The following is a 25310-nucleotide window of genomic DNA, read 5'->3' as shown; positions in this document are numbered from 1 at the left end:
AGTTTGGTCGGGTGAAAGAGTCTCTGTTTGATCGCTGGTGTCAATCGCAACGCGTAAATGATATTCAGAAGATGAGAGAATTGATTCTTTTGGAAGAATTCAGAAATTGTCTTCCCGAGCGTATTGTCACTTATGTAAATGAACAAAAAGCAACCACAATCTCTGATGCGGCTGTGCTCGCAGATGAGTACGTCCTTACTCATAGGGCTAACTTTGGAAAGTTGACTTCGCCCTCTGAACGTGGGGATGGCGCAGCTGAATCTTTTACCTCTCAGGTAAAACAGAACTCGCAGGGAGAGCCTAAAAGCTGTAACAAAGAACCTGTCGATGTTAGGAATGAAATTGTATGTTTCTATTGTAAAAAGCGGGGCCACACAATGAACCGGTGTTTTGCTTTGAATAAAAGGAACACGTCAAAAGTGGTCAATCTGATGGAAACAGAGGTTTTATCCTGTGAACAGCATTTAACCAGTCCAGAGAAGGCTAAGCAGGACCTTAACGTGTACGCTCCCTTCATTATGAAAGGTTTGGTCTCAGTAACTAATGCAGGGCCGAATGTCTCGATTAACATCTTGAGAGATAGTGCTGCTTCACAATCTGTTCTTCTACAGGGTGTTTTACCACTATCAGAAAAATCAACAACTAGCTCCAGTGCATTAGTTAGGGGGTTTGGAATGCAGTTTGTGTCGCTTCCGCTCCATAGCATATATCTGGAGTCAGCACTAGTTAAGGGACAGGTAGTAGTGGGTGTAGCACCTCAATTTCCCATAGCTGGGGTGTCCCTTATTTTGGGTAATGACTTGGCGGGAGGTAAAGTTCTTTTAAACCCTGAGGTTGTTGCTGTTCCTATTTCAGAGCACCCAGAGGAGTTGGAGCAGAAATTCCCTGATGTGTTTCCAGTTTGTGTTGTCACACGAGCTATGTCTGAAAAACGAGGAAAACAGGACTCTAGTAATGGTTGCAATATAGATCTAGCTGACAGCTTTATGATGGATGTTGATGTTGTAACCCCTTCATTGAGAGCCTCCCCTGTTCCTCCACACTCTGTGGTTGCTCCTGCGGCCCCGGTTGTCGAACCGCTTGCGGACGAGGACCTTACCATTAAAGTTTGTATGTCTCGTGAGCATCTTATTTCCGAACAAAAGAATGACTCGACACTTTCTGTTATTTTTGATGCCGTTGTGTCTGAGTCTGAAGCTGAACAGTTGTCAACCTGTTATTTTGTAAAACATGGGATGCTGGTGCGTAAGTGGACACCGCCGCATGCATCCATAGATGATGATTGGAGTGCTCTGACACAGATTGTGATTCCTAAAGCATACCGGAAAGAGGTTTTAACGTTGGCACATGATAATCCGCTTGCTGGTCACTTAGGAGTGAATAAAACCTATGACCGCATCTTGCGGTGGTTCTTCTGGCCCGGATTAAAACGCGATGTGCGGCAACATTGTAAAACATGCCATGTGTGTCAAGTATGTGGCAAACCCAATCAGACTATTCCGAGGTACCCATTGTATCCGATTCCGGTTGTTGGTGAACCGTTTGAACGTGTCATAGTGGACTGTGTTGGGCCTTTTCCACGCACAAAAGCTGGTAATAAGTTTCTTTTGACAATTATGTGCTCGACGACCCGCTTTCCTGAGGCTATCCCCATGCGCAAAATTACTGCTCCGGCTGTAGCAAAAGCACTGGTGAAATTCTTCTCTCTGTTTGGATTACCTAGAGTGATTCAAACTGATCAGGGCTCCAATTTCATGTCAAGAGTTTTTGCACAAGTTTTGAAACAACTCGATATTGTCCACCATTATTCGAGCGCATACCATCCCGAAAGCCAAGGAGCTTTGGAGCGTTTCCATTCCACGTTGAAGAGTATGCTTCGTACGTATTGTCTCGAAGCTAATAAGGACTGGGATGAGGGCGTTCATCTCCTTCTCTTTGCAGTTCGTGAGGTCGCGCAGGAGTCTTTGGGGTTTAGTCCAGCTGATCTGGTCTTTGCGCACACTGTGCGGGGTCCTCTAAAACTTTTGCGAGATAAGTGGTTGGGTGGTAGCGATCCGCAAAATCTTTGCGATTATGTTTCTAATTTTCGCTTTAAACTTCACCGTGCATGTGAGTTAGCAAAACAAAACATGTCTACTGCACAACAAAAGATGAAATTATGGTTTGATAAAGACACCAAAAGCAGATGCTTCAGGCCCGGTGATAAAGTGTTGATACTGCTTCCTGTCCCCGGTTCAGCTTTGCAAGCCTGTTACAGTGGTCCCTATGTCATTAAGGAAAAGAAAAGTGACCGGGATTACATCGTTGCAACCCCAGATCGCAAACGACGTAGCAGATTGTGTCACATTAACATGCTAAAACCTTACTTTGACAGGGAGTCTTCTCACCCGACCCCTGTCGGCGACGTTTGTGACAGCATGTTGGTAATGTCTAGTGCTGAAGCTACTGGTAGGGCCCAGGTGACAGAGGTGCTGTCCGGTGCTGAAATTCCAGAGGCGCTGCCTGCGGGGGCTGCATCTGACCTCGAGGATGTTGTTGGGCCGTCTCTTGCTGTTGTGCAGGGTCGGCTAAAAAATTCTGAAATATTATCCAAACTTGATGAATGCTTTGGACATCTTACTGAGACTCAATGTGAGGATGTGGTTCAGTTAATAAAGTCTAATATCTCCTTATTTTCTGATGTACCAAAAAAGACTAACATTCTTGAGCACGATATTGATGTAGGAGATTCTTCTCCAATTAAGCAGCACGCTTACAGAGTAAATCCGGATAAACGTGCTCGGTTACAAAAACAGGTTGATTACATGCTGGAGAATGGCATTGCAGAAAGGAGCTCCAGCTCATGGAGTTCGCCTTGTCTCCTGGCTATGAAATCTGATGCCTCTGACCGTTTTTGTACTGACTTTCGCAAAGTCAACAGTGTCACTAAGCCTGATTGCTATCCACTGCCTCGAATTGACGATTGTGTGGATCACGTTGGTAGTGCTAACTATGTGACCAAACTGGATCTTTTAAAAGGTTATTGGCAGGTGCCTTTAACCTCTCGAGCAAAAGAAATCTCTGCATTTGTGACTCCAGATGCCTTTTTACAGTACACGGTTATGCCATTTGGCGTACGGAATGCCCCGGCAACCTTTCAGCGTTTGGTTAACATCATCTTGTGTGGTTTACCTGGTTGTGAGGCCTATCTAGATGACATTGTGGTGTACTCAAGTTCTTGGGAAGATCATGTCCAGCAGCTTGGGGCAGTGTTTGCACGGCTAAAGGATGCCAATCTCACGCTTAACCTGGCGAAGTGTGAATTTGGTCAAGCAACTGTCACATATTTGGGGAAGGTTGTAGGTCAGGGGCAGGTAAAGCCGGTTGACACAAAGGTTGAGGCAATCATGTCTTTCCCTGCACCCATGTCCCGGCGCCAGCTTCGTCGATTCCTAGGCATGGCGGGTTACTATCGAAGTTTTTGTAGAAACTTCTCCGCTATTGCCGCTCCGCTCACTGACCTCCTTAGCCCTAAACGCCGATTCCACTGGTCAGATGATTGTCAACACGCATTTGACTGCGTGAAAGCGTTGCTATCCCATGCCCCTGTCTTGGCTGCCCCTGCATTTGATCGTCCTTTTAAACTTGCTGTTGATGCCAGTGAGGCGGGAGCCGGTGCTGTCCTCCTTCAGGATGACGATGGGGGTCTTGAACACCCCGTCTCTTACTTCTCAAGGAAGTTTAACACTCACCAGCGTGTTTACTCCACAATTGAGAAAGAGGCTCTCGCATTAGTGTTGGCTTTAAATCACTTTGAAGTATACGTCGGTTCATCCATTTGTCCCATTATCGTATACACTGACCACAATCCTTTGGTTTTCATTAATCAAATGCGCAACTCTAATCAGAGAATTATGCGCTGGTCTCTTTTGTTGCAGTCATTTAATTTGGAGATAAGACATATTAAGGGGGTGAAAAATGTACTGGCTGATGCCTTATCTCGTTCATGTTGAATGTACTTTTGGGCGAGCGTACATCCAACATCTTAGGGTGGGGGTGTTACGTGTTTCCTCTATGGCCGGTCTCCCTCCTTCCCCTTTCTGAGTGGCTGTAGCACACCTGATTGCTGTTGGCAATCAAGGTGAGGGAGATTATTTAGGATGGCAGGAGAGAGGAGCAGGCAGAGCAGAGTTGAGCACTGAGCCACACACACACTGCAGGACAGAGGTATAGTGAGGTTTGGTTGTTGCTTGCTTGGTTGGTTGTTGCTTGGTTGGTTGTTGTCTTGTCTTGTTGGTTGTTTTGTTGAGTGGTTTGAAACCTTTTTCTATTTAAGTAGTAATTATTTAACTCAGGCATGTTTAGATTGCTGGGCTTTGTTATTTTAGTTTGGCTATAGTCGCCGGTAGTCCTGTTTTCCGGGTTTTCTTTTTTGGTTTAATAGTTAGTTTTGGTTGAGGTAGCTTAGCCAGGGTGGGGCCTGGTCCGATGGCCCATGGAGCGGTTAGCCAGGTTCTTAACCCCTCTTTTCCTTATTTTGGCCGGCGCCTGTAGCCTTTTTGGTTTGTTGATTTATGTTTTGACTCATTAATGTTTTATTTACAATAAACTTGCCAACTCGAACCCTTTTGTCTGTGTCCTTTTGTATATGTTAGTGGTCTCCCTTCATCAAGCCACATTTTCTTGAGGAGACCGTAACATAAACAATGATATACAGTATATATCGCAATATCAACAGTTACAAATTTGACCTTTACAAGTACAAAATGGTATGGAATACAATTTCATCATTTTTTTTTAAACTTGTGAGAACAAGTAGATGGTAACTAACTCTAATTCATGCATCAATATCCAAAACATGTGGCATGTTTATCAAACGGTCAAATTGCATTTTTCAAAAAAGTTTAACTTTTGCTTCCACAACAGATTCTGATTCTGCTAAGTTCTTAAATTCTTAAAAAAAACAAAAAAAAAACGAATCAATAAATCTATAAATGTGCCCAGTATGTTTTTATGAAAATAAAATGGAATCAACTTCCACACTTAGTGACCAGGGTTTACACTGCTATGCATATGTTAGTGCAATTAAATTGTTTCTTTCGTTAAAAAACATGATTTAAAAAATCAAATTGGACAGTTTTTGGATCGATACGATAATTGCGCAGTGAAATATTGCAATATATTGCCAAATCAATTGTATCTTACACTCTTAAACCTGACTACCCACAAGACCGCGCGCTCTACGTCATTGCCAATAATTCCTGTCTTTGATCTGCTCCGGGAGCGATTGTGTTCACAGCACTCCTAATTACACTAGACTTTTATTGGAACACTCAGAGACCGGCAAAAACATCCGCTCTAGAATTTGTCTAGACTCCGTTGCATGTTCACACCGCCCAAACAAGGAGGACTATCAGAACAAACAAATCCAAGACTGTTTTAACCACTCTAGGATCCGTCAGTGTGAATGCACTCTTAGCACTCTTGCACTCTTTGGAAGCACGCTTGTGGAGGTCGACATGTTTGACAAACTGTGACGCAACTTTAACTGGTTTTATGAGGCATGTCTTTCTTGTTTAGCTGGATAGCATACGTGGATCTGTAGAAAGATGGCTAATAGTGGCATTAAATTCTGCGCCTACCGCCATTTTGAAAGTCCGATTTTTCATTTTTTGGTAAGTGCAACGTCAGAATCTTTCCATGTACCGGTAATGTTCCTGTTCTTCTTGGGAACAACGTCTTAAAGTTCAAGGAACTGCATGACACGTAACTAAACCCTAAAACATCACATTTAAATGATCCCATAGAATCTCTGTGGGAGTTGAGGTACAAAGAATAGTCCTGACATAATGACAAAATGAAACGTGAACGCTGATTGGCTAAAATCTTCAAATTGCCGACCCCCAAGTTTGTAGTTAAAAGCTAGAAGTTTATATAATAGACTCCAAAGACATTTTTTACACAAATTAGTAACAAAGTAACTCTCACATTGTTTCCTTTCAGTCTAAAAGCTTTTAATGATAGTTTAAAAGTTGTAAAACGTGAAACACATTGGTGCTGTAAAACTGTTCCGTATGTGCAGTGCAGTAAGCACATGTTTGAGCTATTTTGGCTTTAGAAAACCAATTAAACGTGACTATTCAGACATGTATTTCTTCACTAATAGTTTTCCTTTTCTAATACACATTATAATACACCAACCCAGCACATGAGTTCAAAGAGTTCCCTTCCCATTAGCTGCTGTTTCTACCTTTCAGAGCCATTTATCCAGTCACGGATTCCTGTGCATTAGACATGAGGAGTGTAATTAGCTCACTATTGTTGGAGCCCTAACTGCCAATTAACAGCAAGCACGGACACACAAACCTGCCTTTCTACAGCGCACCCTCCCACACCATCGGCCCTCCTGCCTTGCAGCTGCAGCGCGTTGATCAGCGGAGGAAAGGCAACGTCCGACAGCGGGACCTTATCTGCCTCCGTCCCAACTCGCATTAACATAACGTGAATAGCGGATTCTGCTTCCCTCTGGGCCCTGACAGCGCCTGCTATTCCCTCTCCTGATATCGATGATTACATTAGGGGCCATGAGCTAACTCGATGAAAGGCGGAAGGGAGGGGTTGGAGAGCAACTGGCATATACAATATGGGATAAATTAACTGTCACTCTTCTTTTCCTCACTAGTCAGAAAACCTCTTGAAGGAAAAAAATGAATTAGTCTAAAGTAAGGCTGTCAAAATAAACGCATTAATGTAGTTGATTACTTTATAATGTTTTTTTTGTTAAAAAGCATTAAGCAATTAACACAATTGTGTTTCCTATCCGGTGTTGACTTCCCCCTAAACTTTGGTCCAGTGTGCAGCCAAACCTAGAACCATAGGCTGTGTTAACGAGTATATACTGTCTTCTATATACTATAAGTATGGTTAGGAGGATTAGGATTTTGACCGTTCCCATTGACGTATACTTCCAAGATTCCCCAAGATGCATTTAAAACCTACAATGGTAAAAAGCTGAAGCACACTGAGGCTAAATATCTCTGTTAATTCTCCACCTTTGAAAGTTCTGAAAATGTTTTAAGCAAGAAAGTGACCTGCCATTGTGCTACTGACAAAACTTCCAGTTAACTACAAAACAAGAGCCCTATTTACAGAAGGTTTAAAAACTAGTGGAAGAAAAGAGGAGATGCTTTTGTTTTGAAAAGGTCATGTTTGATTTTTAGCTGGAAGCTGGTCTCAGGACGATTTTACATTCCGCTCACAATGTGTCATGGGGTGGTTGAGTATGAATAGTGTGCACACTGTGCATACTTTAAAAATGTCCTGATATTTTACCACTGGCGGTATCGGCTCTACTCTCTGTTTGCACATTTCCACCAGTGGGCGTGCACTGTACAGTAGTTGTTCCCACTCAACGTTCTTGAAGCCAAATTACGGCGCTTAGGGGCACTTCCATCTTGCAAATTTAACGTAATTTGAAGCCAGAGTCTGCACAGTAGGGTCCGGAGGAAGGAGCCCCGGTAACACGCCGTGCCCATTTAGCGTACTGCCCTGATGAGTTACGCAGCCCAGCTACGCCACACTTAAGTATCTTTCTCACTGGAAATTCCACCAATGTCTTGCTCAGATGATCAGATCATAGAGGTTAGTACTAGTACTAGTGGCTCAAAAAAGTCAAAAAAACTAAACGGAAAAGTTTAATGGCGTCTCGGCTTTCCTTCACGATGTAACTGCTCATGCTATTCACAAAGAGAGCTATGCAAGATCTGAGGCTGTCAATCATCGTCATATATGACGTCAAATCCCGTTTTTCAACCTCAAATAACTTATTTAAAGCAAACTTCCCAGAAAAATTTGCATTTTAACACAGTGTAGGGTGATAATAACTAAACATCACAGCAGAGTTTAGGCTTGGAAAAAATTAAGTGAAAATTATTTTAACTTTACAGTTTGACCAACATCTCATCCGTTATCATTGAGGAGGCAGGGTTTATGACTTATACTGCAGCCAGTCAGCAGTAGGAGCTCTAAAAAAAAAAAAAGCTTCACTTCCTCGGGACGATGTCCGGTGCATCTTTTTTTTTACAGTCTATGGTTTCCACTGGGAAAAAGTATCTCCTCTGTGGTACCTGGTACTGCTTTTTTTAACATTTCCTTTGTTGAGGTTCCAAAAAAAGCAGCCCGAGTTTGAAAATGTGACGTAGGCACAAAGCAGACACTGACTGGGTCTGAAAATCATCACAGCGTAGAGTCATCAACTCACGCACAGAGAGGAACCATTTGGCCGCCATTGATTTTTGTTGGTGATCTTGTGAGGATGGCAGCAAAAAAGTGCAATTCGTGAAGTCTGGCAGTTTCACGTGTCAGATTGGTGCTTAATGGAAACCCTCAGGAAAAACAGTATCGGGTCCCGAAAGCGAGGAGTGCGTGAGCCGCTACCGCCAATGGAAGTGCGCCAGTTTGAGTAGTACGTTACTATGTGATGTCAAACACAGCCATAGAGCAGCCAAATACCGCACGACGATCGTAGACGGAATACTAGGCGGAAAGTTTCACTTTATAAAGTTGCTCGGCTCGTTGTAGAAAGCAAAAGTTATTTGCACACTTAGCAAAGCCAAATGAAACTACCACAAAAGTAATTTGTTCCACGGCAAATCATCTCAGAGCAAAACACCCGACAGAGACTACTTCTACAGGGCTTTGTCAGGCTACAATACAGGTGTGAGCTACACAAGGGCAAATAACAAAACCTGTAAGTGACATTTTGTGAGTGGATATTACAGTATATCTATTGAACCTTTGAACATGTGACACGTTTACAACTTATTTTCCTGAAATGTTTATTGCTGAGTCTGCACTTAAATATACAGGTCTGGGTTGTGTTATATTCTGTAAGTGGGTGTGAGAAGGAATGTTTTCTTCTTTTTGCTAAACTTGGAAACTGAGTTCATTCAAAGCTGAAAGAAAGGGTTAAATATACTTTCTGTGTATTTATTCTACATTAATTCCATGACTTACAGTGAATAAATAATATGCATTACAAGCTTCAGTCTAAAGTAGAAAAATACGATAAATCGCAATCAATTATAGAAATTTGTTTGATTAATAAGTTATTTTTCTTAATCGATTGACAGCCCTAATCTAAAGACTTTACCCTTAAAGCCGCCACTCCGATATTTTTTTTATCAGATCAAATCAGTGTAAGCCTTGTAGATCAATGAATCAAACATAATTTACAGACCGTTTGTTGAAATGTTCTCACATTGCATTGTGGGATGTGGAGTCGCAGAGACGGGTGATATCATTCTAATGTCACAGGAAATATCAGGAACAAACTAGAACAAAAATGGTGTCAAAGGAATCACTCCCTTTTTTTGGCAAAAATGCAAGAAGAAATAGCAGTAAGAATGATGCAAAAACACTTCTATGCATTGTTTACAGGACTCCAAATCCCACAATGCAATGTGCAAAAATGTGCAGTGTTTAGGGTGGAGATAAAAAAAACTTTCAAGCTGATTTTTTTTTTTTTTTACCTCGTTCCATTCTTTTTGGAGAAAACCATTTTTGATTTATAATTTTTTAAAAATTACATGAATGACTTGTGAGCATGTTAAACATGCCAGGTGTACTGGAAAATCTAATTTAGAAGAAGAGGAAAACACTGTAAATGTGTGTGTGTGTGTGCGTGTGCGTGTGCGTGCGTGTGCGTGTGCGTGCGTGTGTCTAAAGAGGAAGTCTGCATTGAACACAGAGGCTGCCACTGTGTGTACGGGCTACTGTTGTTGGCACGGTCCAAAGACAACAGGTCACACCCCCATCTGGTCCCACTCACACACAACGCACGCACGCACACACACACACACACACACGGCTCAAAGAGAAATCAGCGAAATGGCTGGCTGCCAGGCAGATTGTGTAAATGTGTGTGCCAAAGCTTTTCTTGTTTCCCCAACATTGGCGATCTGCCGTTCCCCAATTCTCAAATTTCCAAATTTATGCCCACACACGTGCCACACACAGCGAATCAGATAAATAAAGGGAAAAATAATGAAAGCCCGCGGCTCGCTAAAAGGTGAAGAGGAAATGTAATTAGCTGATGGAGAGACTGAGATAAGCTGTCTTTGTGTTTGTTTCCTCACTCTAGTTTGAACTAACTTAAACACTGGATCCATATTAGCCTAGCAGATATGTAGTAATATTACCCTAAGATGTTCACTACTTAAGAAAGCATGAACAGTTGTACATGGGGGTTTTAGAGTATGCTGAATCCATTTTTTATCAGCCAGAATCTTCTTGAAAAGTATTTAAACATTTGTTACGTTCATATAAATATTAATCGCGATATCTACGATCAAAAGTTTGAGTTTAATCACTGTATATGTTGGCAAGTGCTGCAAAATAAACACATCATAAGATTAATGCTTATGCATGCATGCACCAGGATCAAAACGGATAAATGAAAATACATAGATTTTAATTAATGTTTTGATGTGGATTTACATCAAATTATTCACCCTTTAAAAGGCATATTTTTCATACACAATTGTGGCAGCAAAGAAATCGCAATTTCACCCTTTCCATGTGTAAAGCGGTGTGGTGGCCATCTTAAATTTTGCTCTGGATGCAATTCACCGTATTTTAAGCTATTTCATGACAATCCTTGTCCCCAATAACCTACATTTTGCCACAAAGATCGTGTTTCTACGTCTAACAGAACCAAAGTTACGGTAAATGCAGCAGTTCCATTTTTAGTATCCGTTACATCCTCTCTTATCGCCTTCGACTTGATCTGACGTGTTTGTGACACAATGCGACACAGCGGTAGGACAAAACAAATGATTATCATCCTAAATGCACTTTTCCTGTAGTTAATAGGGTTGAGGAGGAAAAGAAAGTGATTTAGCAGCTTAACATTCCAGTGAGTGTTTGAAACAGCTGAATTACTCCGCTGCTGCTGCGATAAACACAGCCTGAAGTGCTGAGACGGACTCACAATCACAATAGCCGCTTAAACAGCCATGTGTTTTACTGTAATGTGCAGTTTTTTTGCTGAAAACTATAACAACAGTGAAAGAAAATCGCTTTGGTGACCACTGATCTCCCTCGCAAGAACGATGCACGATGTCAGCGTCTACAGACACGCCTACTCATGAATATGCATAAGTAGGCCCCAAAGCAGCCCGTTTTTAGAACTGCTCAGAAATTCACTTTTCAGAGCAAAATAGCATGATATAGGACCTTTAAACATGTGTAATATACAGTATTTGCTTCTGTAGTAACAAGCCACAACAAAAATATGCAAATTAATCATGACATTTTATCATTATTGTTTTTGTGTGTTATTAGTTAGTACATTACATTGCTAATGTAAAAATAATTAGTGCTATTAACCTTATTCTGATCCCTTCCTTCTAAGAATGTAAGACAGGAAGCATCATCAACCAAGCACGATTCATCAAAGGATGCTGCAGCGCCGCTGTGCTCAATTTTATTCCCACTCATTCTGCTCGGACGGATGAATCTACTTGTTTGTGACTTGAAACGGAACAATTTCTCTTTTAACTAAGGAGTTTAACCACAGTCTGCTGTTCTGGCGACACCCTTTTAGGAAGGAGGATGTGGTGTGTCAGCCTGTGATGATGAGGACCTTTGATGTAGACTGCTTCACTGGGACAAAGTGTCCAACTTTCTCCCCAACCCCCACTTAACAATATTTAGCATGTCTATTATATCATTGAAAATCCTTATATAAGCCTTAAAGTTGTGTCAAAATCCACACCTGAGTGGCCGGTTCTCCCGTCCATCGTATATGTGAAAGAAGACTTCAAGCTCCTCCCCTAAATTGGCGCTCATCAGACTCTTTACGTGGACGAACAGGTGGTGGGTGCTTGCCGGAGCTGTGGCCTCCTTCTTACGATGTCGATGTTCCATCTGAAAGAAAATAAAATTGCATGTTCTATTAATGTGACTAAGGCAGAGTATATAAAAGTAAAAATTTGATTTATATATTCATCAATTAATGCGTTATCTTCGTCCAGGAGGTAATATTTTCACCAGCGTCTAATTGTTTATTTGAATGTACTTAACGGGTTTTGACAAAGATACACATTAGACCAGTGCTTCTTGACCATTTTTGAGCCAAGGTATTGTACATATTTTCTTTTAAAAATATCTCAAGGCACACCACTAACCGAAAATGTTAAAAAACAACAACTTTGGAGCCTATATTAACAATATACAGTCATTCTGATCAAAGTGTCTTGAACAGGAATCAAATATTGCTACATATTTTCTACAATCTGCACAAGTGTTTTTAATAGGAATCAAATGAACAACAGCAAAATAATCTATTATGATTATTATGGATCTATTTATTTATTTATCTCAAATCAAAAGTGTAATTAATGATATGCAGTCATTCTTATCAAAGTGTCTTGAATACAAATAAAACAAAGCATCAAATATAATTAGAACGACAACTGAACTTTATTTGGTTAAATATTGTTTTGTGTTATATAATGTATTTTTTTTTACATAATTTTTTTACTATTATATTTATATATGTACATATATTATAATAATTATTAATATTACCATTATTATTATTATTATTATTATTAATAACTAGACAAGACCTGTATTCGCAAAGCAAATACACATTTGGCAATTGAAAATTGGCAAAAATGACAAGTTATACACTGTAATGCTGGAAAAACATAAGACTGACCTTGACCTTAAATATGACCTTGATCGAAGGTCAAAGTTCACACATTGAAAATAAATGTTGTTTAATGGTACCAGTCTGAGCACTGTATCTCAAATTGTGGTCAAGTTGTAGGGAAAAAAAAGTTGGTTTTTGGTTTCTTTTGTGATGTCATGAACTTTGACTCCTACCAATCTTTTTTCTCGTAGGTCACACATTGAAAGGAAATGTTGTTCAATGGTACCAGTCTGTGTACTGTATCTCAATTTGTAGCCAAGTTATAGGGAAGGTCGTACAGCTTTGGTCTAATTAAACAAAATACTCCACTTGAGATGAACTTTTCATCAATGTAGGCATCAAACTTGTACAATAAATATTCAAAGAGATGTGGAAAATTTTGGTTTCTGACACTTAAAGCGACCTTTACCTTGGCCTTTTGGCTCCAAAAATGGTCGACAAATCATCCTAGACATTGCCCCTATGAGATGACATTAATAGCCCAGGAGGAGTTCCAGGACAAAGGAGTTCCAGAAGAACACCAACGATTACAATGTAGGCACACCTGACAATCTCTGGTTGAAAACATTTCATTACAATTTGGAAGGGATGCAGATCATTATACTGATTCTGGATCAGTTTGAAAAATTTAAAAATTCCTATCTCTAATTACTGTTGAAATTTCAAAAATTCATATCTCAGACGCTCAGTCATGAACTTTTGACTCAGTTATGTCACGTTAGTTCCTCAATTACCCAACAAGTTTCCTCTGGATTGTATCAGATTGCACATTTAATTGCAATTTTTCACAAACAATGGGGTGCTCATACATTTGAATCTTCTGTATTGTTATCAATGGGATAGAAAATTCCTTCCAATCCAAACCTTCAAAGTGTGAATAACCATGGTACCATGATCAGGATCACTGAGTGCTCTAGGTTCTGCAGTTCACATCTCCAAATTGGATATTTGAATGATTTTTGGGGGCACATTTTACCTCTCCATCTCTTAATAATATCAATGATTCCTTATATGCATGAAAATGTGAAATATAAAATGCAATTAAAAGTAAATTAAATGGAGAGTGAGACAAATATGAATGCATTTCAACCTGCAGGAGCGGGAAAAAAGTGCTGTAGCTTGAACTTATGTGTGACAAAGTGTTTCTCATTGACAGCTGACCAGCCTCTAGTACACAACGTCTGCTTTTTTTAAGCTTTCACTGATGTTAGGATTGATAGCTGGATTATAAATGGACAGAAATATTAATAGCGCACCAACAAATCTTGTTTTATTTAAGCAGAATGTAAATAAAACAAATATTTGTTGTTGTTTTTCTTTTAATGTGCACTGATGACGTTGAAGGGCTGCAGTTAATTCCAATAAGGGTTAAATAAATGTCAGTGGAATGGCAATATTTGCTTTCGATTATTTGCATTATTATTGGAATGCGGGAAACAGCTCATATAAAGATTTGGCTGATAAAAATCACATTAATAAAGTGTGTAATATTGCTCACTGCCAGCAGCACAGGAGGTTGATGTTATGAGAGCGTTTGGAGCTCTATTGTCTCCAGTGTTATTAGTGCAGGGGTGAGAGAGGGTGGGAGGGGGGAGGCGGAGGGTAGGGGAGCGGCTTATTGAATGTTCAGAAGCTTTCATGCTCAATTCTGTATTTCACAACATGAAGAATATCACAGAGAGCTCAATTTTTCCTCATGTTCTAAAGGAAAGCAAAGCTCTGTGTCCTCTGTGATTTGTCTGATTATTTTTCAACAGACAAATTGGCAATCATGTTTCAATTTGCACTCATTTGAGAGGTTGGTTAGCGTTAAAACAAGGACAAAAAAAATACTGAATATCAGGAAATGAGGTGTCGGAAAAAACACAATCAATGGCAGCACTGCTTTCATTTGATCAAAAACAATGCAAATACTGTATGAATACACACACGTTACATTACCGTCTATAATAAAATAAAATAAAAAGCTTGTCCTAATCTGCTGTTCACATATTAAGAAACAAGCACACCCATACACAGAAAGGAAACATAGAAAACAGCAGATGGTCAGTGGAGCCACAGCCAAAATTGGCCTTACTTGTGCAGTAGAATAGAAAAGGGGGGCAAGAGGAAGGAGGGGGGGGGGGGTAAGAAACAGGACAAGGAGATAAAGAAAATGCTAATTTTGGGTGCAATAAAGCCCTTTCGTAAGTATTAAGACAGAGAAAACAATCTGCAGCAGCTCTTAATCTGATGCTGTGGAAGAAAACAGTTGTTTTGCTGATTTACACTGTGGTTTCACTGCCTATATTTTAATACGAGAAATCATGTTAAAAGCTTTTTACTGCTCGGACTTACTGGCTTAAGGAATCAGAGAAGTCTGCAGAAAGGCTAAAGGATGACCTGGTCTAATGCATGTCGTGGTATTTTGCAACAGAGTTATTTCCAGTGTGTCATTTCTGTAGCCCTGTGGGAAGGCTGTGTGGTTTGATGACAGCTTCAGCTTGATTATAGGCACCAGGATATAGACAGTATGGCAACATATAATATAATGCTGTGGGCAACGCACAGGCTGCGTGTGTGTGTGTGTGTGTGCATAGCCAACTGTCCTATCATCACTCAGCTTTCCTAGACAACATAAGTAGAGCAAGGCTGGGACTCACATACAAATCAAGGCCGCACAAAAATACTGTCTTTAACATCCTTTCAGATCACTATCCACTAATCCACATATTCAGTGTGTACAGGAATGGATATTAGAGGTGTGAAAAAAAATAAAAATCAATTTCACAATATATCACAATTTTTTGGGGTGCCAATTTTAAATTGTTAAATTATTTTTCTTTTAAAAATCGATTTTTTACTTATTTATTTTTAGTCAATATTTTTGTGTATTTGTCCAATATTTCAGTGATGGTTACAATGCTTTCAATGTGTTGCATTAGTTATTTGATGCACTTAATTTAATGATAGCAGTGTGTAATGCCTGCAATATTTATGTATGCACAGGCATCTTATTTTCATATAATATGTTCAGATCAGTGTTTAAACTGACACAAAAGGATATATTATTTTTTCTTATTTTTACATTGTCAGTAACTGTCAGTAACTAATGTTCTCACGTACAGTTGTTTTAATGCCGTCATTACGTTGCCATGGTTACTTTGAGACAGTGTGTAACACTGTATTTTCTTTTTTTCAGTGAAAATGTGCAAAAACACTAATAATAAATCATAAATAGGATGTTTTGAAGCAAATCGTTTTGACTCAATTTGTCCTCTGAATGATCAATATCTTCTGATGAACATATACAGCAACTTGATGTTTCATCTCTACGTTTAAATTTGATATTAACTGGGTAGAACATTGTGATATATCGCGATATGTTGCGATAACATCGTGATAATATTGTACCGTGACCCAAGTACTGCAACATCCTTGACAATTTTTATTGTTAAAAATAGTTATTTGTACATATAAAAAACAAGCCTACATTAAATTAACAACAGTACATTGCAAAGCCTATAGAATAATAATATAAAACAATAAACCCTCCCTTGCCCCCCATCACAGAACTTTCTTATTACAGTTCTAAAATACGTGATTTTTTTATGTTTTAAAAAGTAGCACAGTAATCAAAATGTTTACCTTTTATGAATAAAGTTTCCATTTTTAGCAATTTTGTTTTGGGAGAAGGTCTTTATGGTGCCAGAATGCACCACTAAGACATTTTTACATTACTGTTTTGTGCAAATATCCTGTGGTAAAACTGGTTCATATATCTTGCTTTGTGCACTGCATGTTATAATTCATTTTATATCGCTTGTTTATTTTTGAGTTCTTGCTTTCTAAAAATAAAAGAAAAAGTCAAAGACAAAAATGTGTAAATTGGCCGTTAAATTTACTGTGGTGCAAAAGGGCGTTACCTAAAATCTTGCCTGAGGCGCAAAATTGCCTTGAACTGGCACTTCTGTCACCTCAAACTCTAAACTCTTGGAGAGTTGGAGAGAAACGAGTTTAAAGCCAACTTGCTCTGCTTAACGTCCTAAATGAACCAAGACTGTGAAAAAACCAAACCAAAAAACCAATTAACACTTTCATTTAATCAGCGACAAAGAGAAACACTTTCATTTGAAAAGAGCAATCCTTCCATCTCAATACAAACTGCTTTAAAGTCTAATAAAGCTGCGGCAGTTTTACCCTTTGCAGTTCATTAAAGAGGAATCCCACTTAAAGCTGACTTTCACGTAAGTTCTCACTTTACAAAAGTCAAAGGATTACGATACACAAGTATTTGCACTAACAACTAAAGTTTGGTTTAAAAATAAGGATTACTTTCCTCAAATTAACGTTTCATTTGCATATCCCATCATACGGCTCACACTGCTCCATACCATTTACACTGATGTCCACCCCATATATCAATATGTGCGACCAGTACAAGACAAAAACCTTGTCTGTAGTGGTAGCATTTCAGAGCATGTTGGATGCCATAAAACGTTTAATGTTAACCTAACCACTAGGAACGTGTATATCATAGTGTATTGTGTTTTTTTTTCCTGCAGTCTGTGCCTTCTCCTCGCCCTCTGAGGGCTCTCTTTTCAGTTTCAGGTGTCTTAATGCTGGAGCTGGTAGTTCCTGATCGATGGCTCAACTAGTCTGGGACACTCAGATGGACTATCCTTCTATCCTATTCTGTTTGCCCTTCTGTTCACTAACCCCAACCAGTCGAAGCGGACGGCTGCCACCACTGAACCTGGTTCCACTGGAGATTTCTTCCTATAAAAAAGAGGGAATTTTTTTCTTCCCAGTGTCGCTAAATGCTTGTTCATGTGAATCTTGTTGGGTTCTTTCTTTCTTCCTCACTTCTTTGTTCAGCGCTTTGAGATGACTGTTGTATTTTGTGCTCTATAAATAAAGTTGAATTGAATTGGTTTAAAACAGTGTTTTTCAACCTTGGGGTTGTGAGCCAATGTGGTGTCGCCTGGAATTTAAATGGGGTCACCTGAAATGTCTATAATATAATATCTAAGCTGGCACAATTTGTCACTAATCCTTGCTACTCTGTATTTGTAACACTGTAAAAAAATGTTTTTGGGGTCATCAAAAAATTGTGATATTAAAATGGGGTCACCATCTAAAAAAAAGGTTGGGAACCACTGGTTGGAAAATACAGGAGAAAGCAGCATGTCTCGAATATGGATCAAAATTGACACAAAATGACTACATTCACACATTGGCAGATATGTTTGCAACAGTCTGCACAAACCAGGTACATTTTCCTATGATTCTACCTTTACACTTGGTTTTTTGGTGATTACATTTGTCTGTAAAATATATTTTTTGAATATTCTCTATATTCCCCTGTTATCCTTCTCTGAATCTTCCTCGCACACACCAGTAATTTCAGATCATTTCTACATAAAAGTGCCGCAGTCCGACCACATTCCCCACTGGTTTTTTTCACACTGGCAGCAATGTGAGCGAGCAGGCAGACACACACCAACCAGGTAATCCCCATCTCAATTTAATTAAGCCGCAGCGCAGCAGCAGACAGAAACAAAGAAGCTGATCTCACAAACAAAGACCTCCCTTAAATACTGATGTAATTCCTTTTCTCCAAGACGTATCTGTGTAGTGTCTTGATGTAAGAGTGAATCTTTGTGGGCTTTCTTTTGTTTATTCCTTCCCGGTACGGGAGAATAGCAGTCATTTACCAATTTAGGGACGCCTTTTAATAGAGGTGTGTTAAGCTTGCTTTCTGCTGTGCGTGCTTTTGTTTTGACTAAACAGAAAAAGAAACAGATGGATTAAAAGCCTCATTTACCCTGTGTGGGGAAACGCCAACTCGGTGTGTGCGTGTGTGTGTGTGTGCTCGGGATACCACGGTTGCCATGGCAACAAGGGTTGGAGCTTGGGAGGAGAAGCAGGGAACAGTAGGGAAATGAAAAAAAGGGGGAAAAAACATGAAAGCGGATAGGCCAATAAGGTTACTTTTATTTTGAAACTCAAGCGCAAGATTAAGTTCACATTTTTGTGTGAAAGAAATGGCTTCACTTTGCTTCTATTGCTTTCTCTAGTAAAACTGCTTTTTGTGGAAATATTCCCCCGATCATTTTCCAGTTTGGATAAAAACTTAAAAGTTTAGACTTCTGACGCTGTGAATATACAGCTTTGACCATCCATGTACAAAGAAAGTGGAGCAACTGTAGAGAACATGCAAACTCCACACAATGGCACTCATTTATCAACCGTTCATACGTTCAGATCCGAGCGTACGACGTGCGTTCGACCAAAGCAAGCTTAAGTATTTATCGGTTGTGACGTGAGCTTACGCTATGATCAGATTCTTGCTCCTGAATGTAATTAGTTCCTTAAACGTCTACAAATGCGCTGCAGTAATCAGTAATGTGATGAATTATAGTTGAAACTGGCTGCAGGCATAATAAACACAGACAAGAGACAACATTTAGTCATTTTTAAGGCTTTTCTTTAAGCATTTCGATCTTCGTTTTCTTTTAATATAATATTTATTACTTAAATCAGTGGTTCTCACACTTTTATGGCTCAAGTACCCCCTTTCTCTTAATTCTGAATCCTTTGTCCGACAACAACATATTTATCAGAATTCTATGAAAAAACTACTATAGAGCATAATGATGAATTGAATCAGTGTTACCAAACCTTGTAAAGACTCCCATTTCAAATAAGTATTTAGTGCCTATAATATATTTATTTCTATAGTTTTATTCATTTTCGGTCATCTTCCACCTGGTGTGGGACTGACTGACCCTTGTATTTCCAGTTCATGTTCTAATCAAGACCATTACCATCCTCATCATTATGATTATCATTTTTAACTAAAAAATAAACATTAAAAAAAAAACATATTTTTAATGCTTTGCCAATTTTTCACTTTGTTTCTCTGTTAAGTACCCTCTGCAGTGCAATCGTGTACCCCCATTTGAGAAACATTGGCCAAAAGCGTACGGACTGAGGGAGGGACGTCATAGCCGTGTGTGCCTCCAAGATCTCTGTGGTAAAGTGGCTGGCAGCGCACACAGGGGGGCAGACGTCACCTGCTCATTAGCTGATCCTCTTCCACAGAGCATTTAAATGCGTTTCTTAAATTCCAGTTTTTACACTGTCAAAAAGTAAAGTAAGTCAGTAAGTAAGTAAGTCTTTGTTTTGCTCATCCCGTTTACATGCAAGGTGGATAAATGAGTGCCAATGAGCTACCCCCAGCAATTGAAGCAAGTACCAAATACACTCAACCAAAATGCTGCTTGTTCACTTTCAGAAAGTGGAAACTGTCCTTATTTTCAGCAGCCTCTGTTTAGTGATTTAAGCCTGTGGTTGCAGCCCACCTGTTTGTGTAGGTACATCAAACTAAACTAAAACCAAGAGGGACAGTGATTTTTCCAAAAAACAGCACTCTCAAAAAGAGTGTTTATTGGTAATAGGAGCGAGAAAAGCTTGATGCGCACTCACCAGTTTGTAAAGCTCCGTCACGCTGATCTCATCTGGGTCCACCATGCTGAACTCTCTCCTGGGAACCAAGTCTAAGCAAAGTTGCCTGAAACACAACGCGTGAAACACAAAGAATGAACACACATCATACACAACAGTGGCAATTACCCCAGGAATGACTTTTGAAGACTAAATGAGCAAACTATATAGTGCAAATATAGAAGTTGACACTATAGAGCTGTCAGATCGCCTGCCTGTCGTTTAAATACATCTGACAGATATCAGCCGCGCTGCTGACGAGCTGATGAAAGAAATTCAATCTTCTTCTTTGCCCCCTGCTATGCTTGCCTTCATCTGTCTTCCTGCTTAGCTCCATTTCCTAAGACTCTCCACTCTAACTCTCTCACCTTTCATTTCTATTACTCCAGGTTAACCCCAGAAATGAGAAAAGCAGTCGAACTGCCTCTGTCTCTCTCTGAGAAATAGGAGAGAAAAGCATGGTCAAGTATTTAAAAAGAGCAAGATCCTCTCCTACTAGAAAGAACTGATCATTGATGGTGGTTGAAGCAATTTGCTGGATTTAAAATGTGACTACACCTCAGTAAAGAAAATAATTGATAGACATGATTAAAAAGACTTGATTGAAATATCTTTCCCCCCATTTAAAAGTTGGATTCATCTGAATTCATAAAAACAGCTAAGGACCTTAAAACATGTTAAAATTACTGTATTATTATTGTTCGCGGTGTGATTTCATTATTTTCTAGCAGGTCTGGTTACATTTTACATAGTGGCAGTACCTGGCCAGTAGGTGGAGCTGTGGCCAGTAGGTGTCAATAGCGGACGTCAGTCACCAATAGAGTGAGACGTCAGACAGTGCGAGTTACACGGAGCAACACAGACGTGAAAAGTGATATGTTTTGTCACAATTTACGCGACACAAAAGATCGACCACAGAGTCATTCTTATAAGTGTAACATTGACGGTATTAGTTTTAGGGGTGGGAACCTCTGGGTACCTCGCGATACGATACACGATACAAAGCTCATGATAACGATTATCTCACGATATGACGATACTGCAATTATTGATATATTGGTCAGAAATCAATCTACGATAATCTAAGACATAACAAGAAAAAAAAAGATTAAGTGAAAAAATACAGTTTTTATTTATATCTCTGAAAGACAATAAATTGAAAAAGTGTCCTATGAACAGTGACACTATTTTAGTGCAACATTTCTGTAAATAAGTGTCAACATACTTCAATAGTGCTGGAAACAATAAATAGTCTTTCTGACCAGTGACACCATTATAGTCAATATTTCAGTAAACAATATATTGGTTCCTTCAACAAACAGTGATAACATTTCTGTGTAGACCTTCCTGCACATTTTAGTGAAAAAGCAGAAAAGGTTTTGGAAGAAAAAAAAAAAAAAAAATCTATATATATATATATATATATATATATATATATATATTTTTTTTTTTAATAAAAAAAAAATTGTGCGAAAAAATATTGTGATATATCGCCCTATCGAGATATCGTCACACTCCTAATTAGTTCACAATGCTTAATTGTTTGTCTCACTTTAATAAGTGCAGCCTACTAAATACACAAACACTTTCAGGTTTTCTACACATTAGAAATTTCAAAATTCCATATTTTTTCCAGACCCTCATTTCCAGACGTCTCGTCTCATGTGAATAAATTATGGAATTAATCATTTGTTTTAATTTTTCTGAATATGTATGACATTATGTCACCAAAAAAATAATGGGGACACCTTAAAAACGGGTTGGGCATTAAACAGATGTCAACTGCTATTGTTTTCTTAGATATTCAGAATTTCATATTTTAGAAATTAAAAAGGTATTAACAGTCTTGGAAACATGAATATTTTTCAATACATTACTTAAAAATAATAAATAAATTAAGCCATCTAATTCTATGTTCCTTTAAGATGATGCACAGGGAGTTAGAGTTTTAACTAATCACCACTGTCTGTTCATCACTATAAATGGAGTCATGTGACTGGTTATGATATGTTTCAAACTCTTGGCATCATTATCAGAACAGCTAGAAACATAAAGTGGAAATTAGGATAGATGTTAGATGATAGTGGTGAATGCAATAACTCTTGTATACACATGTGAATTTTGTTTTTTGCAAAATATGAACAGTTTAGTTTGTTTGTATCATTATTTTTCTATTAAACTACATTCAGGGAAGCCTTTAAACCAAATAGACACGACCTGAATTCTGGATAATGGTAAACTAAAGAAAGGTCAAGGAGGCACAACTCTTATCATCCTGTTCTGTTGTGTGTCTACAGAGCTGCCTGAGTTCTGTATCAGTCTGTCTGTCTGTCTGTCTGAGTAAGTCTGTGCCTCTTCCCTTCAGACTAAACACTGATAAGACTCCTGATGCCTCCGTGGGCAAATATGCCAACATGAACTTTTCAGTGCCTCACACATACAGCATGCCACAGAACAGATAATTACATTACTACATTAGAAGAGAATAGCACAGAGATATCATCTTTTTTGGGACAAATTGTTGTGGCTCAAGTGTTGGTTGTGTTTCACAGGTTACAATAAACGTGTTGTATTTCCTTCATGACAGCAGTTCTACGTCCCAAGTTTATTCGTGTTCTGTGTCATTAAACACTTGTTTACCTCAATTCCAGATCAAATGACTGTTTCTAAAATCAGTGCTTTATTGACTGATCGACTCCTGATTAAAAAATGTACATCTACCTTAACAGAGAGAAAATCACTTTGTAGATATATTAGAAGTGTGACAAAATATCAATACGATGATATATCGCAAAGTTTTTTAAAAAATTTAAAAAAATGTATATATCATTATTATTATTATTTGTTTTATTTACTTATTTATTTTGTCCTTCCTATTACACAAATTAAGTATAGGGCCCTATAAAATCCATGTTAACGGAATCGCGGACGAAATGAAATGGACAGAATTGGCATGAAATGCGTCTCTGAAAAGGAAGGAACCTTTTTTTATGGTGAATACGTATTTGTGGGGAGCGCTTATTAGGCGCACTGCCCTCCTCCTCCCGTCTTGGCTGCATTAAACAGCGCTTAAACCACCTGAAACCCCATTTAAACCGCCAAAAAACCACGCAAATCATCACTGACTCATAAATACAGAGCCCACTAGTGCCTGCTTAACTTTAATGTGCCTCTGAAACGCCGTCAATTTCTCGTGTAGAGCAGCAGCGCTCTGGGCAGCTTCACCTGCTCAGTGTGTTAACATCTCATCAGAGCTGCAGAAGATCCTTGGGAAAAGCTGCCTGTTGTTGTGGACGAGACCATCGATGGATGCCAGGGCAATGCGCTGACTGAAATGTTCATTTTTCATATGCAGTGACATTTTCCATGTTTTCATAAAACAAGTTCATTCAGCACTTATATGTGTCCATGTTTACAGAAAAGTTGATAATACTAGCACTGAAATGACTATGTTCTGCATTCATTTTGTTTTTAATGATTTGAAATTAATTTGCACAAACATCATTACCAATATTTTGGTGAAGCATTATTTTGTATCAGTCTTCCCGTAAAGACGTAAACATAACACAAGGACATGTGACTGGTTGTGGTCAGTGTGTGTTAAGAAGAGCCACTGTGCAGTTTACACTGTGTTTTACTTCCCTGTCATTCATGTGAAATGGATTCAATGCAGTAGATACATTCTGAATTTCTTGACACAGATATCGTGATGTATCGCGGATTAAATTTCCCGTGATGTATTGATTATCGCTGTATCGTCGTATCGCGATATAATCGTTATTGCAGGCAAAAATATTGTTATATATTGTATTGTGAGGTACCTGGCGATACCCAGCCCTTCCCCACTGGGTATATGGTAGTTTTTATTCATTTTAGATATTTGTGTAGTCATAAAAAAAGGTAATAGTTGATATAGATTCATATACATAAATATATATGTTTATATTCATATTTTTTTACCCTTTTGTATGTGTTTATATTGAGTTACATGCATTCGTTTATACATGTCTGGAACAAATTAGTAAAACGAGGCATGTATCAATTTCATATTTCTTTGCTGCACAAGATTATATAGCGCAAAACCTTGTGCCTGATTTGACATGTTTGTTCATTTTTCCAACTCGTGCTAGATATTAAAGCACCTGTTTCACAGCAAAAAAAAAAAAACCATCATGGAAATGAGTGATATTGTCCCAAAACAAGCAGGTATGGGTTTAGTCTGTGTCATATACAGTAGTTATTTCCATTTCAAAATATATGTTTGTGAGATTTTGAACAAATTAAAAAATGTTTATGGAGAAAAATTTCATGTAAATGTGTGATATTGTCCCAAAACATGCATCTGAGGGTATATTCAGTGTCATCTTGCATTTTCTGCTTGATTGTGCTTAAAAAAACAATAATGAATTGTGTAAATTCTGTCTGCTTTCCGCAATCAGGGAAAATCTGAGTCCCTATACACACAGTATAGTCAAAGTGTGTGCATTAAAGCCTCTGTAGACACATGTTCACATGGTCTTCCTCTTCATATCTGCTCTCCATCTACTCACTCATTGCCCCAGTCCAATCTGGCTGTGATGTGCTGCTTCACGTCCCTCATGCGGTCATGAGTGAGGTGACCAACCAGCACCTGCCTCCTCAGGTCCAAGATTTCATTCATCACGTGCCAAAGCCGATGGAACAAATCCCCTTCATTCTTCTGCAGGTAGGGGAAAAAACAAGATGGAGGGGAAACGAGTTAAAGAGAGCGTTATAGAGAGCTTATACAGAATCATGAATGAAACACTTTGACAAGAAACACGTTTGACAATAAACACAGAAAGAAAGAAAGAAAGAAAGAAAGAAAGAAAGAAAGAAAGAAAGAGTGTGATCCGGAGTAAGAAGCAGACTGACAGGGGTTAACACGGATTTGTGCAAATTAGCTTACGTATCCTGCTGGTTTTTGCCACAAATTCATACACTTTGATCTGCAAGTATTCATCAGCTCAATTTAACCAGCACCCCAGATAGCTTAAGAGGGCACGAGCACGATCAATCCCACTAATGAATGTGCACGGAACAGCTCTGACTCTGCAGCATCTGGATTACTCAGAGCCAATACAAACATTCTGAATAATAATAATAA

General features: G+C 38.9%; 1 protein-coding gene across 1 annotated transcript in view; it reads right to left on the bottom strand.

Moving 5' to 3' along the window:
• The window catches only part of dock4b (dedicator of cytokinesis 4b), a 212757-nt gene that overhangs the window by 139019 nt on the left and 48428 nt on the right, over positions 1–25310 (bottom strand). Inside the window, 3 exon segments of the mRNA XM_028448884.1 lie at positions 11756–11907; positions 20168–20252; positions 24736–24884. Of these exon segments, the coding sequence (XP_028304685.1) occupies positions 11756–11907; positions 20168–20252; positions 24736–24884 (386 nt within the window).

This window comes from Gouania willdenowi, chromosome 6, assembly GCF_900634775.1.
Source record: "Gouania willdenowi chromosome 6, fGouWil2.1, whole genome shotgun sequence".
Taxonomy (NCBI): Eukaryota; Metazoa; Chordata; class Actinopteri; order Blenniiformes; family Gobiesocidae; genus Gouania; species Gouania willdenowi.
Note: the sequence above shows the minus strand (reverse complement) of the source record. Positions and strands in the feature narration are given on the sequence as shown.